Genomic DNA, 17,936 nt, shown 5'->3' on the forward strand with positions numbered 1-17,936 from the left:
TTCTACTACATCAGAAAATACTTGCAAGAGCTTAATTTTATAAAAGATTTTTAAATAACAACAAAATAGTCTTAAACACTTAAGGTTAAGAACAAAAATCATTTTGTTTCACATGTAGGCAGTAGGCAGGCAGGAGTTACTAGTTAATATAAAGACGAAAATGAAACACGTGTTTGAATTCACACACGTTTAACAAAGACAAATAAACAGGTTATAATAAACTATTGCTTTATTATTTTTGTAGGTGTTATTTTTATTAAAAATTTTATATAAATAAAAGTATAACAATAAAGGCCCGCCTCTCACACGTGAGGGTGCGGTTTCGAAACCTGGCAAGTACCAATGTGATCTTTTCATATGTACTTTCTAAGAGTATTTAGACACCACTGACAGACGGTGAAAGAAAACATCGTGAGGAAACCTGGTCTTATAATTTCGAAATATAACATTGAAATCGCCAACCCGTCTTGAGCAAGCGTGGTGATTAATGCTCTAACCTACTCCATGTGAGAAGAGGCCTTTGCCCAGCAGTGGGCTTCGATAGGCTGATGATGATGATGCTAACAATACCTATTAGTCATATTTGTAGAGACTTTCATTTTAGAACCGAAAGTGGACAGAGACGTCCGATTGCTTGTATCTTGATTAGTAAGTCGTTTAAGTATCTACATATGAAAATCATTCTATTCAATTACTATATTAATTGTAAAAAAAAATGTAGAACTCATCATCAATTGAATTCCACTTTACATTGACGTTACAGGAATGTGCTTAATATTTATGGAATATTTTTATCACCGGCATCGATCGAACATCCCTTCCGGTCAGTTAAGAGTTATCAATGGTAGCGTTAGACAAAAACATCAACTGAATGTATTATAGAAGATTTATGAATAAATACATTAAACGAACGACTTAAACTCCTGGCATACGAATATTCTTACCACAGAGCACATCTCAACATTACGTACGGAACGATAACAGTTTCCAAACAAAAACCTTTGCACATTTTAGTATTAACGTACATATGTCATTGAATGAGAAACGGGAAAATCCTCGTATCGTGTGACGATGCAAACTTGTACTAAGCATAAAGGAAGTATTTATACTGAAAATATTGTCAATAATCTAAATTTTAGATTCAACATCACTGAGTAGAATTTGAGGCACGTTTTGGGATTTTAAGAGATATATCTCGATAGCTGCCTTAAATACATCACTTAAAGAATAATTACGATACACTCAAGGTCGTAATAAAGTTGAGTCTGACCATATAAAAAACACGGGAAGTTGACATGGTCTTTTGGCGTGAACACGTGATGAAGACCTGGGACCGGTAACAGCTAGTTGAACGTGGCTTAATATATTGGTGTCAGGGTTACGATGTTTATTGACATTATATACCTACATTAATAAACTCGTCCGTCCGGCTACGACCTTCACTATACATACATAATTCAATTTGTATTAACGCCCGGTCTATGTCACACTTGGACACTCGACACACATGAAACATAGCTACAGAACAACGCAGACATTACTTATGGAAAAATTAACAAATTTAAAACGAAATATCTACGCGGACCTCGTTAGGGGCTGACGAGTGACGAACTCATGCATAATTCATAACAGGCTAGTTAGTTAGGGATTAATAAATATAGAGGTTCAGAACCAGACGGCTACCGAGTTACGGACGGATGTTCTGATCAAATGAATCAAGCAAATCACTAGTGTTACAAACACAGAACTCCGTGTTACGTATGCATTCAATAAACATTTGATTATTTTTAGAATATGCTACATAGAATATGATGAATATCTTTTATATGAGAATAACATATGGACTACAGTTTCGAGTGATTCTGATGATCACGTGTAGTATTCTACTACTGTAATCATACAATTAAAACAAATTGCATCTTTAAAACGAAACGACTATATAAACATAAAGTTGTGTCCCTCTACGCGTATTCGTTATGCACAATTTACATCAACAAATCAGTATTTTAATAGTATGTTCATTTTATTCTTAGACCGAGTGTACAATCATATGTATATGGTAAGGTTGTTTAAATTAATATTTATTTAACAGCATACTCTAAGTCCGATAACAACACTTTGCAATATTTCATTGCTTACAGAAAAGAAATAGTACGTAACTAAGGTAGAACAGACTTAAAAAACGACCGCAATATATATATATAATACATAAAATATAATAAAGATATAAGATGTATATATCAGGAACTTAACTTAACTTATGTAAAATTAATCAAATACCATTTTATAGTGTGTTGTACTAACGTTATGTAGAAGCCTGAAAAACAAAAACACGTATATGGCATAGAAAATATAAATAGTACTTTATACATAGAAAATATGCTATTATTCCTAATTATACATACATCATAATATAAAATCCCTACATCAAAAGATCAGCGGCTTACGTAATATATATGTACACTCAATATATCGATATGCAGGAACATTTTACGTACTCCAACGAACTCACAAATCACAGATAACATTTTATTAATACTGATAACGGAGCGATAAATCAAACTTAGGGCTTATTGTATTTAACTTTTAGCCTGTGTCGCTCGTCCGGATTTACTGACGTTAAGTGCTCCGTTCAATAGACGTATTACAGAGACTTAAATAATTTTAATAATTGTATTTAATAAATACGTCACGTATTATCATCCTTCCTTTTTGCTCTCTATTTAGTTCGTTCGAAAATCATAGCCAAATCAACTAAACATTTTTAATATCCTTATAATAACTGCCTACTTCATAACTACCGTTCCAGAGTAAAGACGTCAGGTAATGAGAAATAGAGTTACAAAACTTACAGTCGTCTTGTTGTATGAAGATACCAATATGACACCTATCTCAATATTAACTTAATATAAGCGACCGATGATAAGCGAGGCAACAATATGGGTTAATTTCCCTAAGTGGTAGGCTTATGTACGCTTAACAAACAATTCAAAGACTTTCACTATATCCTCAAGGAAGAGAGCAAACAGAACGGTTCAAACTTGATGAAATAATAGATAGACTTATAAATCGCTGTGAGCCAGCCTGCAGTGATGGTAATGGCATGATACCGACAACAATTTAGTTTAGATTTAAATACAATACACCAATCTTTACACTCCATGTCATATATATAGTCTTTCCGTCCAAATGGCTCGAATAACGTTGTATAATATTGATGTCATTTTAATATACATATGTACAATATCTCTGGAATTCTGTAGATTTTATAATCCATAGAAGCTATATTCCCTTAACTTTTAAATAGTGACGTTCGGCACAGCAATTTCTGTAACAATCAGTTAGTTTGGACCAAATTAATAAGAACAAGAGTAACAAATTTAATAGCCTAAAATATTTCCATATTCATTACTATTAACAACTTGATATACAACACTTCGTATCTGACATATTACGTATATACATATATGAGATAAACATATCAGTGTGACACCTACAGCTCGATAATACTTTATTAACTGTTAAGTAAACGATCAGCATTAAAAAAACATTTACTGATTACTTGAATTCAGTATATCTGAAACTAGCAAAGACACGTCACACCAAAAAATACCATATATGTACATTTATTTATGTTAAACGGACAGTTGACGAAAAAAAAATCAAAGATTTCTTAACAAAAGACGCCAAAAAAGATACATTCAAAGACGCTGACAAATAGAAAAGAAGGTTGCACCAAAAAACAAATTCTTAGCCAACACGGAAACCTTCTTAGAAAATTCTATTTGAAAGTTCGCTTTACGACAACAATGAAGCATTTAAACACGATCGTAACAAATAATTTATAGGAATAAGAAATGGAACAAAGACACAAAGCTTTGATCCTAATGGTTTATATTCATTGACATTTATGGATGATGTGTAACTGCCTTTATAAACACGCCGCAGATAACAAAGATTTACACGTTGTTTTTAATTACAATTTACAAACATATCAACCGCAACCTTCAAAAACTCTGTCTGCCAAAAAAACAATTATAAATTAAAATAGCTTGTAAATAAAACTTGTAGACTCGGTAATTATTATTATTAAGAAGTTGTTTTACGACTGTTATCTATTTCTTTTATGTATTATATAAATATTTCACACTATAAAAATTTAGACCTGTTTAATTATCAAGTCAGGACCTTGGACGACCTTCGGATCAATTCTAGCCATAGCACACTATTTGAAACATTCAAACAGTAGTAAAATCGATTTTTAGAATATTATAAAGCCAACACACTTCACGATTGTACAAATATTTAATACATGAACTTAGACACAAGATAATAAACCGATTTTATTCATTATAACTCAACAAAGTGTTTATACAAATATAAAATAAAATAAAATAGGGAAGCAGATCAAAGCTTAAATAGTTAAATCTAAATCACCTACAGAAATCTAAATGCAAATGTCCACTGAATAATAAAACGGTCAGTTGGAAACGTGTGGCATCTTACGTGTACTGACACCTCAGGTATTCAGCTCCTGTTACGCAGTGTTGACTACAAAATTCAACCATCTTATATATAAATACGTATACGATCTCACTACTATGACACAAAAAATAAGTTTTAATTAACACAACATCTATATATGTAGTGAAAACTGTTTAAATAAATGAATAATCAAAAGGTATTTTTACAATCTGTTGAAGTAATGGAATTATGACAGAATGAGTACAGAATTTATTGTGATACAAAAAAAAACATGAAGTCGCATATACTAAATACTTCTAGTTATAAGCGTAAGTTACATCGGGAAAGCGTTTCTGTTCACCTCCAGACTGATCACTAATGATTCAACCAAATAAACTTATGATAACAAAGATACAAAGGCAAGTTTAGCATGTAAGGTGTCTGACAGCAAACGAGTTTCGTAAAACAACCATTGTCCCCCCGATCAGCAGATTACCATTAAATAAAGATTCGAACCAACTAGTTAAGCATTCACGATGGCGAGCTTAGTTCCCGACTCAAATATTTACATTTTCACACACGACTCCGACCCAATGACTTATAAGGAACGTATAAATCGTTTTTCGTCAATGTCGTGTTAAATTACACGAGGCAAAAAAAAATGTAAACAACATTTGTAAATTGCCACCCTCCTTACCGATCGATAAGGTTGGAGGGATCTTCGCTAAATTTATTCCTGTTAGAATTTGTTATGGGGAACATATAGGTGGATTTCATGAAATGAACTCAGTCACATAAGGATTAAACTTTACCAGCTATTGTAAAATAAAAAAGGTATAAACTAATTACAGTATACAGAGTTCAAGTCTTCATTGAGTGGGTACTACGAAATGTTTCACGAAACCTTATTACATACAAAACATAGATTGTTATATTTATTTATAATTTTATATCAAGGCAAATGTTTTTGGTAACGAAAATCATCGCAATGCAACATGCAGGCATCCCACTGGAGTCATGCCGGCGTGAAACATGTTGATCTTCGATAATTTGCTTTCGAGCTATCAACGCTGTCAGGCTGATATGGAATAGGGCATTCGTTGATGTGATAATCGAATGTAACGGAGACATTATACAATACCATAATATCTTAAATAAAAAAGAACATAGAACTGTGCTAGTTTTAAATTAATTTTTATGAAACTCTGCTAGTATGCTGATAACAAAATCCAGGGATAAATTTGCTATATCTAATATGCATAGTGATTAACAAAACAAATGTATTTATAAAGATGTCACCATTCTATTTAGAGGACGCCTCTGGATACTACCGCTGTACTTAATGTTTGTCATTTTTAAGACTAGAATTGCTAAGTTCACATTGAAATGATGAGCGTTGTAAGATACCCTCAAAATATATTACTAATAAATCCAATTCACACTTTTAATAACACTTAATTAAAAAACTTAAGACGAATAACAAGTAAATAAGTGATAATACAGTTAGTGAGTGGAAGATAAAAATATTATAGCGCATTATCTGATCGACACAGAACGTGGTAATATCTGCCAAAAAGTTTTCAATGGTCTCGCTACACAAGTTAGCGTAGTTCCATATAAAGTTAGTGTACGTACTAACCTCGTTATAACCGGGTTGTAATCTGTTACGAGTCAGTTAGTTAGGGATGGGGAAGTATCGGTTGGCGTTTCCTTTGAAATTAATCTTACAACGAAGGTGTCACACTTTACAATCAGCAGAGGCTGATCTATATAGAAGACTCGTTTTTAAATTATATTCTTTCTAGCCTTCACAGAACTTAGATCTTTAATTTTATACTTTTTATAGTAATTTTTCTTTCCAGTTATTAAGCAATTAAGCATATTTTTTTAGATGAACGCGAATCATAAATAAGAAATAAAATTTTCAAATTATGTAGAAGGAAGCCCGTAAGTTTACAATGCAAAGAAATAAATGCTTACTGCATTGTTGGTTGCTTGTGACATTTAAAATTTGGTGTAACCCCTCGCCCTAACGAGACAGTGTTAATTTTTAATCGATTTTCGAAATAAAGAAGTAATGTTTAACGAAATCTCTGCTAATTGCTTTATTTATAGCTATAGGTTTTTGAGAGATAATCGATGTATAAAAAACCTTTAAGACCCGTTTAACGTCAAAGCAGCCGATTAACCCCTGTGCCCCAACTCCTGTTTCACGTCCTGTTAGACTTTGACGGCAAAATAACCGCTGGAAATACAGAAATTAATAACCCTTCAACACATCACAACAAAACACACACACATATACCGCCTTCTCAAAAAGAGGTTCTACTTCGTACAACTCGCTCTGACGTTCTGCCGCCCGAGGACGTCATGCTGCCACATCCCTTATGCCATCCTGCCATCAACAACGACTTAAGCCGAGGTTTGCCCTCATACTTCATAGAGGCACCCTTATAACGGATCTAAACCCGGATCTTTCAAGCATATATTTCAAGGGCACGTCCCATCGGACCACCAACCTTCCCCGGTAACACTGTCAAACCCAATAGAGCTCACAGCAATAATCAATTTGACAAAAAAAATTGGAAATCATTTTAAAATCAACTACTAATATAGTGAGAATGAATTTCTTTATATCTGAAACTGAAACTAAAATACTTTGGATTAGTTCAGACCCTACAACGATGAATCAACTGGTAGAACATAAGCCATCTACATATATATTATAACAGTCTAGTCTAGTTCAGGGGTACCAGTTAAGGAAGACTGAACATTACATCAATACCAGAACCTATCATACTACATACTTTGTTATCTTTCATCGAAAGGCACATAAACGATATAGAAGACAAGATTTATGGTCTAAGGAGTTGTGACCCCAACTCTCTTTAAGGGATAATCAGACTTCAAAATAATGATAATTAATTAGCGCCGGTGGACTTGCTACATAAGGATCGCTCTAGTTTTTTACAGCAATACTCTACCTAATATAATTAAATATAATAATTATTCCATACAGCGTAACATGTATTTCCATTCGTGTCGTCGACCGTACAAACCGTTGGCTATTAATATAAATTTTGAAACATGTATCAAACACGGATTTGTTGATATGAATTAATATATATTCATGAAATGTTGTACGCTTTGAAACATGTAACAATTCATCTTAACGTTGCCGGCGATCAATCGTCGAGAAAAAGAATGATTTATAGCAAAATATTCCACTAAACAAGAAATATATATGACATTCTGTGACGTCACACATCCCTGCCAGAGATCATGTTGGAATGGAATGTGCCCTACAGACTATACCATCAAATCGTAGCCTTTAAAGATTTATTCGAATATATCAAACAGCTCTTAAATGACCCATAAATTATTTATAAATCCTTCTCATCCATCAGCTTAATAATCTTAAAATAATTTTAATGCTGGCATTTTCAAAGTAAATATAAAAAAAGCCATTAAAAACTGAAGAACTATTCTTTACGAGACGATCTGAATGGTTGATCATATTTAACCCTTTAACGCGTGAGTTTATTGAGACCACACGAAAATAACAGCTACCAATTTGTCCAGGAAATGTGCCATATTTATTTTATACTGATAGCCTCAATGGTCCATTTTATCTGAGAACGGCTTGCGTCAGGCCACGGTGTTAAACTGTGAGACCATAAGTTTACATGTATTTACACAAAACTGTCCTGCGTCCCACACAGGTTAAATTTAATAAAAATCCTCCCAGGACTTTGTATAAGAGGTAAAGCTATACAATTTCATTGCCCAATTTCCGGCTGAATTACGTAAGGAACATGTAATTATATTTATGACTATCTTTTCATTTTGAAAAAAAAAAAATAGTATGAAATAAGACAAAATTTACAAATTATAATTTGCATACAAATAACATATCCGTTTTGGATTCCTAGCCGATAATTTAGAAACCAATCTATTTTTCTAGACACAACTAACGAACTGAAAATGATATTCAAAAGATAAAAGATTTATAAACAAAAATTATTTAAATTTTATAAACAACATGAATGATGTATTTTTAAATATCTATAATAGCTTTACAAATAATAAGTAAATACAAAGATACAAAATGTGCAGTTGAATGACAATCACGACAAAACTACAAGATGGTCTGAAACAAAACTTGCCTTTTCTAATTATTATTTCTTAAATATATTTTTTAAAAAGCAAATATTTAAACGTCGCTACTTATTAAGTGACCCATTTTTCTTGCACATATAAAATCTTTCTTAATACACCAGTAACCGACGAAGATCATCAATTGTTCATCTGCAACCTAACAGGCTAAATCATAATACATGTTATTTCTCGCAACAGCCGACAGTGACTATAAGCCCGTAACGAGTGAGTAAGTTTTGATATCTTCTTGACAAAGTATGAGAGGGGAACTTCATTCAGGAACAAATGTCGCGATAATATACTAATACGTTTGAAGAATACATTTCAATTCACTTACTACGAGTTTCGTTAAAACTAAAAACATACAGTTTCAAGTTATCCATTCGCATACCGACATATTATCGTATGTTTATAAATTAAAAAAATTTAATATATGTTAAATTAGTACGTTATACAAAAATCGTAGTACGAATAGAGCCTGTGATCTTAAACAGTTAAAATAATTTAAACAATTTTTACTTATGAAACATAATTAACATGTCATTACATTTAACTAATGATGTGGTAATTTAACAATGATGGGGAAAAAGTTTAACCACCATTGACGTGCGTAGTTAGTATAAGAACAATTAAAATTCTTGTTTTGGTAGGTACTAATGTTACTAAAATAGCCGTCGATTTATTAAACAACCCACATCTGTTTGAAAGCATATCTTCAAAGATTGAAAGCATATCTTTTTTTTGTACAATATCTTCTGTACAAAATATTTGTTCTCGACTTTATATGTCTTGGATTTATTTACTTTTCACTTTAATACAAAATTATATGGAATTAGCCCGAGACATAAGTATATATAAAACCAAGTCAATATTAAATACTACCGTAGATTCTTTTAAACTTATTTCCTGTCTCTTAGTTTGCTTATTAAATACGCAGAAGGATTTTATAGTTAGCTGAGATAAAATACTTCTCAAATATAATGAGTAAGTGATCAGTTTTCACACGAGTGAACAGCCAGTGAGCTCATACGGATAATTAATACGTAAATTACGTTGTATGAAACTAACTTGAGAGACACATAAGATAGTATATACTGGGGGTATCAATTACAACGGAATTCTATTACCATGAAAAAATCAAACTACCCACAAAAATTATTCTAAAACGTCAGTTAAACATTCTCCTTATTGTATAATGATTATTATTACCCCTTCGTTTAGGCCCGCGTCATCACGCATGTTAACATTGAAACATCAAACCGTTCAAAGAAAACATTAAAACGTGTATTTGAATTGTTCGTGGTGACGTCACGACGCGGACGTGCTCACAGGCATCGCTTATCTGTTTTCGGTTGGGAGCGCATTCCACGTCCAAGTATTCTATTTATACAGAGACAGTTTACGTTAGAACTACGTTCCGTAACCGTTTCACGTGAGATGCGTTCCGCGTAAAGTTTACATTATAGTACATATCCGATACAGTGTAACGTGACTCGTCAGTCAGATGGAAGCTAACAGAACAAGCGGAAATCAACGTTTGAGCTCACACGTCCCTTGAATAGCAACATGATGTTACCCACACTGTCATCTCCGACAACTAGTTAGTACCATCCGATACGCTTAAATCGTTCCGATATCAGAGTAGATATATCGTATATTTAATATATAATAAAAAATAATATACGACAATAAAAACATAATTAAGAACTTGGCCAGAAAAAACATACGATAATAGACATAATTCCGTAGATATAAATAATTTAAACAAATATTTAGTGCCGTCTGAATAAACATCGTGGCTCGTGTAGGCGATAAATGATAAAAGTGATCGAGCTTGTACCTATTATTGTTATATATTTAATTTTAACTAAATTATACGTAACTGTTTATCTCACTTAGGAACCGAGTGAATTCAAGCAATCTATCACTTTTCTAATTCATCAACATCCATTGTCCTGGAGTAGCTCCTGGTACGAAATCGAAGCAATAAATTATATAAGTTTACGTCAAATCGGGCTGAGATCAAAGCAGATATTAACAAATGAACTTTAATGATATAAACATACGAATTGTTTTTGTTTATTTTGGTATCCATCTCCTTGACGAGGCTCGATTCAGGGTAATTGAAGAACGATAACCGTTTGTATAAGGTAAATGATGGATCAGACGCGATAAAAACATTAGCTTGTTGCGCCTCCAGACATCGTCCGGGCAATCATAACACAAAAGAGGTCGCTATTCGTGGGGTGGGAGAGCTCGGAGGGCGTTTCGTCCTCGTAGAACAAGTCACAATCTCGCTGATGATAAATGCGTTTCACTCAAATGAGTTCAAGCAAAATACCTAAAAGTTAATTTTCCTTTTAGCATAACATTTCATTAAGAAAATTTTAAATATGGAATCCTGTTTGTCATAGTTACATTGTTTTATTAATTTGACATTATTTATTGATACAGCGAACGAGTCGTCTAAATCAATGCATAAGTGTTCTTTTTTCAACTAATAAAGTCGTAGAATATCTCCGGATGCGATCTTCCATCCATCTTATCGTTTATTCCATGACACCGGCCATCCGTGAGCCGTGAGCCGTGAGTCGTGACGCGTGACGCACTACTTGACGCCTAATTATACCACATTATTGAGTTCTACTGTCATTATCTATTCCCCTCCGGATACTGTATCGATTACGTAATTGTACATAACCATGAGACTAAATCAATGTCAAACAACTGCTTGCTGGCGTGTAGAGGATTCCAGTCGTATACGACGTAATCATTAGATTCATATTCCGCTGGCGGGACAGCGGCTCGTAACCAAATAAAGCGTAACAGATTAGTTGCTATCGTATACATTAGACTTAGGGAACGACCACGCAAATATTGTAAGAGCTAATCTTCGAAATTTTTAGACGTTTGCTTGAATATAATAATCAGATTATACATATACGAGGTATTATTTATCTGAATAATAACATCACAATAGAAATTTTAATATACTATGATTATTAATATCTCCAATATTTAATAGTAAATATGACAACAAAAAAAAACCTTTTTAAGACGAAATCATTGTCAAAATTCAAGGATATTTTAAGTGTTCGACTATTTCAAAGATCTTATTCGTCTTTTCAAATTGAAAGTGAATATGAATTGTTATAATAAAAAAAAATATGATCAATTCAATACAAAAAGGTAACCCTTATATATTAGTAAAAAAAATATTATAATAAAGAGGTTCTTTCGAGAATAACAACCAATGGAACATCAGTAGACTATTCTCACTTAATAAACACTCGCTATATTGACAAAAGATGATCACTGCTATAGATAACATAGAAATAACTATAAAATCGCAGCTTTTAAATATCAAATCGTACCTCAGTATTACAATCAAAAATGAACCGACGTATACGTAACCTGTTGTGAAGGAAATAAAAATAAAATTACCATATAACATCCTGAGTCACCGATCAGACATCCGATGGGATGTCGGATTGTGACTAAGCGGTATTTGATAGTAATCTTAGAACAGGTCAAGAGATACCGGTCGGAGTATCATTAAATATCAATTAAATACAATTATATAGAACCGTTTCATTTCATCTTGAGTGGTTTGTAGTCAGACGTATGTAGTGGGGTGATACATTCGAAATAAGGGCGTCGTCATTAAGAGACGCGAGGGTTCATACAAGGGGTGCATCGATTTTTTTTTAATAAACACTCAGACGTCAGTACTAGGATTTCTTCTTGCTTGCAATATTTGTCATTAAAACCTCGTTTTTATTTGATTGCGGAATATAAAACAATACCTGACGGTCTGATTGCCTAACAAAGTTGCTAGTGCTGCGAAAAACAATACCTACCTATAGTATTAATATACAATCACACTTTCGAGTGGCACGTGGAGACTATCAAGTGAAGATCTCCGGGTAGCTGGGTGCATACTAATGTAATCAGTTATTATAATTTACGTCAGAGGACAGTGAGTAAGTGGCGCGTAATGCAGGCGCGCCGCATGCGCAGTTCATATTAATCAGGACATTCGGCGCCAACTCCTTTGAACAATACATAGCAGCATATGATTCTTGGACAGATTTGTATTCTTATTCATTGCTTTATTTAAATTCTTTCGATTCCTTTTGTTCGAGCCTTTAGCTGTTCGTAGACGTATAAAATATGTTTTTTTTTATCATTACTAAAATTAAACCACTTTTGAGAGTAATTTTATTTTTAGAATTTCTGTAAGGCAATTTGCTGACCGTATAAGAGCAACATATTGCCTTTACTAGTAAATTTCAAAAATGTAGTGATTAAAAAAATATATCATACATCATATTGAGATGGTTATTGAAGATAACGATGGTCCGATATTAAAATGAAATTGATTTAAATATTGATATATTTCTATAAATAATCCGTTATTACGATAACATCACGTGTTATATAACTTTAAGACAAATTATATTTTACCAAAACAACTCAAACGTGGATATTAAAATAAGAATCTTTAGAGTTCTCCACAGATAGCCGTTTCCTAAAAAAAAGATATTATATGAAAGAGCTTACAAGATAATATTGGTAACAAATAAATAGATATGAAATACTGAGTACCGACTAGAGGGTACAGTGACCTAGTTGTATGTTGAAGCAAAAACTACTTTCAAGGCTATCAGGATATGTCAAGCGTATTTACAGTGGTATTTCAAAAGATTGATATCTACTATACGTGATAGATAAATGATTATAGCTCTTCGTGTTTTAATCATTACAAGTGAAATAATTAAGTTTTAAACATTATTTTATAAAATAAAGTATAACCAAAAGTATAAGACAGTCTTAAATATGATAAGTATCTACGCAGTTGAATATAATTATTTAAGGAGCAGTAAAATACTTACTGCCCGTCCAAGAAAAGGGTCTGCTTCTTTTTATTTTACTTTAACTGTCTCTCGTCCAGCACATCGCATTGCACTGGTCAAAAATACAATAAATAGCGATTGATTCAGCTACAACTGTTCGTTGTTAAAGGTGAACTAAACGTACAATTAAACACACACACGAAAAAAATTGAAGAGCGCAACACTAATAATCGCAAACGAATAAAAAACCAGCTTGTATATACAATTTAAATTCAAATGAACAATCTCATGGCTTTAACACCAATGTCCACACCACGGCTTACTATCCACAAAATCGAGGAATATGCGCACGCATCCGGTAAATAGATGACACAAGAGTAATCATTTCATCTGACATTTGAACATTGTTGCCTATAAGTTAAAACTTGCCATTGTTAAATATTTTCTCTCGCATAAAAGTAATATAGCAACAAACTACGATAAAAAAATACAAAACAACCAATTTAAATATAAAGTTATATATAATCATTGATTTCATGTTTTACTTTCCGATATGCAGAATTATTTCTTATTGGGCTTACTCAAAAGTGACATTAGCTGTCAAGTTCAAATTAACATCTGTTTTTTTGATAATCTATAAATTTTAATTCATCAAAATAACAAAACTGACGTGTACCTAACATAAATAATAAGAAATTTTGTGTTATATGTAGTATAAAAACACTATGTCGGACACGGAGAGATTGGTAAATACTGAAGGATCGGAGGGCGAACAAAGGTCGGAGGGCGACCGCCCAGCAACATCGGAACGAGAAGCTTACTTCCAGGCTTTGCGACTATGGATTCAACAAGCGCAGATGTATCAAAACATATCGACATGTTTCCCATACTATATGATGACTTTACAAGGACTCCAGAACAATACAACAAATGTTCCTCTATTAAATAATAACTATCAATTTCATGGTCAGAACTTCCCATTCCAAGTCCCAATTCAGGCTCGTCCTCCCGGAGACAACCAAGCTCAACCTGAACCATTCTCACCAGCTGAAAGTATGTATATATAGAATAAAACTAACTGTTACATATCATATTATCAAAGTACTTTTTTATATTGTCATATGAAAGACAAATAGAATTTTTAATATTTGTAGTTATAGCCAGACATGGAGGCTATGAATATGTGATACCACCGCTATATAAAAGGATGATTGCGGAGTTTATTGATTTCTTGCTGCTCTTCATTCTTAAATTGATTGTGACCTGTATTGCTGTTGACCTGTTTGGGTTAATGTAAGTACTTCACACTGTAAACATTAAATTATATATTATATTATATACTTACAAAGCACTTGGAAATATATAAATTGATGACACATTATATAAATCGATTCTTCTCTATAATAATAAAATCGCTTTTCTTTAAGTGACTTGGATAAATTTGATTTCTACAAATTCAGTGAAGCCTATGATGATTACAAATATGCTTTGGAACTCACAACGGAACTCCTCTTCTTGGAAATCATTTATAGGGCCCTGGTTTGCGTATTCGAGGTATGAACATGTACATATTTTATTTATTGTTATGTTATAGTTCTTATATCTAGGAATCTTCTTATTTTTATGAGTTTTGTTCATGTTTTCTGGCTTATAATAAATCTACTCATTTATTAAGATGAAATCAATGAAAGTTACTTATACTAATAAAAATTTAACAATAATTCTTCAGGCTTTCTGCTTAAGTAGCAGTGTTGGGAGGACGGGGGGTGCTACACCTGGCAAAGCTCTTCTTGGTCTGAGAGTGGTGACCGCTTCTGCCATAATACCAGTGGAAGGTAGACCCCGCGAGACAGTTCTATTACATCCTGGCAAACCTTTAAGCTTCCTTCTAGCATTAACGCGCTCCTTAATAAAGAACTTCCTAATCACCCTCTTATTTCCCCTATGCCTCATTCTGTTTGTTTTCCGTCACAATCGTACTGGTTATGACTTAGCATGTGGCGTTCTTGTTGTTGAAGAAAATATGTTCCCACCAAGGCGGCATGCACCGTAACCATATATAATAGTTCCGTTATCCTGGGTAGGGTTAAACCGAGTTCAACTCAATAACAGCAGGTAAACAAAAATTATGTATCTAATTTGGATTGCCATAACATTCTGTTAAATTTGTAAAACATTTTCAAATGTGGTGTAAGCACCACACACAGTCTGTTTTAAACTTTTTACATACTTATTTAGAAATAGGATAATCGAAGTATGTGTTTAATAAAGCAATGAATTTCAATGTTATTTATGTTAAAAACAATACCAAATATTAACGAATAGGTCTTAGCGAGTCTAGGGTACTTTCATAATGTGAAGTAGTGGATACTATGGTTCGTGATATTACAAATTATTACTCTGTAAATAATTACTATAATAAAATTTAGGTATATATTATTTTCTATTTATTTAACCCGAAACTAAAATAATATACAATAATAGTACCTTATATAAAATTGATTTATATGGATTAAATTCATTAATTATTAAATTTTCTTTTGTGGTTAGGTTAAACATAATGATCTCTTGATTTGCATGAGATAAAAGAGTTGTTTACGCAAAAAGTCTTAATTCAATAACATTTAAAAGCTATTGTCATTGTTTCAAATGGTTTTCGTTATTTTGTATCTGCAAAGTATACCTACATTATGACCAAATACAAAGATAATAATTAAAAACACTTTTGTTTGTCAATATTTATAATTTGAAAAAACATGATTTTTAATTTTTTTCGGTTGATCAAAGCCTCGCCATTGTGATGTTTACAGCGGCTTACACTCTGTTGACTTCACATCAGTTCTCGAAAATAATGAAGCTATAAACTTCTGTCAACAACTCAACAAAAACGGACAGCAGTCATGTTAAGCAACACCATCTTTGAAAAGCACATTTCAATTTTTTTCACAACACGTCACAGGTGACAGGCTTACAGCACAAAATATGTCACATTTGAATCACTCGGCAATACTTTTGACTATACATTGATTAAGAATTTATTTAAGTGTGCTACATCCTGTCACACCAAAGGTGGTAAGCGAAGTGGTCTGCTATGGTCTCAATATGAATAAGTGACCACAGCACCTTTTTATAAGATTTTAAACGGAGTGTAGGAAGGATTTAACAGAGTGGAGTGTATTTTTTTCGACCAATACCGACACCTACCAGTTAAAGATGACGTACAAGGACACGGGAAAAATGGTCAGAAGTCGATGAGATGTAAAAAAGTGTCCGATATAGATAAACTCAAATAAACCAATTTTTTTTTTAAACTTAACTTAAAATTAAAGGAATGCCAATCAACTGTTTCATAATGAACAAACTTTAATTTGATGATTCGCATTACTCTTTGTAGTATTTAAAAAAAACTTATTGTAGAAATAAAATAAACCTACCGCATAGTTCGTCGTATATCTAATATTGTGTAAGTTTTAAGTTTGAAGAGATTTCCATGAGTAGGAAGGTAAGTATTTTTTTGGACATAGGACTTTAAGAAGACGCGCTTTATCAATATCCATTCATGTCCATGAAAGTAATAAAGCAATTCGGAAGACAATTTTTTACACTGACAATTATCAGTAAATAAATAGCAATATTAAGGAAAGTCACGTTCATTACATTTTCAGACTGGTGAAAAGAAAAATACCTTTAGCAAGAAAGTATTTCTCGAAATATAAACTGAAAGAAATATTTTGATTCTTCAAGTAAGAACTTTTTATTATTTTAGATTTCAGTTCCATAAGATGTAAAAAAATCTCGGAAATTTACATTCCCTCTGTGATGATTGAAATAATAATAAAAGAACTCCAATTATATTCTTGAAACGGAATCGGCAATTCTGGCTCCGAAAAGGGATATCTAAATTACAAGTCACAATAACAAGGCTTTTTCGTCTTCATAGTATGGAATGGATAAAACATTAAAGCGGTTGCCAGCGTTCAACCAAAATAACAAGCTCGACTTCATTAATCGAGAGGATTTAAGATACTTCTCACTGAACTGTTGCCAAATATTGAACACTATTATCAAAGCAGCCATTTCGTTACTTCCATTGAAGGCGTTATCTTCATGCACGTACAAATTGTATGAATCTCATAAACAACAACTTCTGTTTGTTTAAGATCCAGTTTAAATATAAATTTAATGTGCTCTTTTATTTTTGTACATATCGTTCATCTGCGATAGTCATTTGTAAGTTCTTACATTTAGGTGCAAAAAAATATAAAGTTTTTCACGGGTTCTACCCACAAACCGAAAAATGTGAAAAATTCATACCAGACTACTGTTATTACAATATGAAATGACCTGCAATCAAATGCTAATTTCGCAAAGTCCTTAGTAATGGGGACACTTTCGATAGAATTAAAATTTTATAGTTTTGAAGTGGGTGCCAATTGATTGGTACTACTCACTACTGCT

The 17,936-nt window shown here is 32.6% G+C and overlaps 2 protein-coding genes across 5 annotated transcripts in view; one reads left to right on the plus strand and one right to left on the minus strand.

The window, feature by feature from the left end:
- Nucleotides 1-13,863, minus strand: part of LOC116777519 (beta-arrestin-1) — a 52,659-nt gene extending 38,796 nt beyond the window's left edge. For all 3 annotated transcript variants that reach the window (XM_032671139.2, XM_032671125.2, XM_032671133.2), the window contains exon 1: nt 13,518-13,863. The gene's annotated coding sequence lies outside the window, so the exon portion shown is untranslated. The remainder of the gene's footprint in view (nt 1-13,517) is intronic.
- A 241-nt stretch (nt 13,864-14,104) lies between these two features.
- Nucleotides 14,105-15,914, plus strand: LOC116779106 (protein FAM8A1). Of its 2 annotated transcripts, none has more exons than XM_061529882.1 (4): nt 14,105-14,531; nt 14,615-14,771; nt 14,906-15,032; nt 15,208-15,914. In XM_061529882.1, the coding sequence occupies exons 1-4, from the start codon at nt 14,204-14,206 to the stop codon at nt 15,529-15,531; spliced, it is 936 nt and encodes a 311-aa protein (XP_061385866.1). In that variant the 5' UTR covers nt 14,105-14,203; the 3' UTR covers nt 15,532-15,914. The 2 variants fall into 2 exon arrangements, with proteins under 2 accessions (XP_061385866.1, XP_032529170.1); XM_032673279.2 differs by having other exon boundaries at nt 14,108-14,531; nt 14,633-14,771.
- The last annotated feature ends 2,022 nt before the right edge of the window (nt 15,915-17,936 follow it).

Source organism: Danaus plexippus, chromosome 6 (assembly GCF_018135715.1).
Source record: "Danaus plexippus chromosome 6, MEX_DaPlex, whole genome shotgun sequence".
NCBI classification, from domain to species: Eukaryota; Metazoa; Arthropoda; class Insecta; order Lepidoptera; family Nymphalidae; genus Danaus; species Danaus plexippus.

Coding starts and splice junctions, on each gene's coding strand:
- LOC116779106 (XM_061529882.1), top strand. CDS start 14,204: ATGTCGGACACGGAGAGATTGGTAAATACTGAAGGATCGGAGGGCGAA. Junction 14,532..14,614: donor ACCATTCTCACCAGCTGAAA/GTATGTATATAT, acceptor AAAGACAAATAG/AATTTTTAATATTTGTAGTT. Junction 14,772..14,905: donor GTTGACCTGTTTGGGTTAAT/GTAAGTACTTCA, acceptor CTTTTCTTTAAG/TGACTTGGATAAATTTGATT.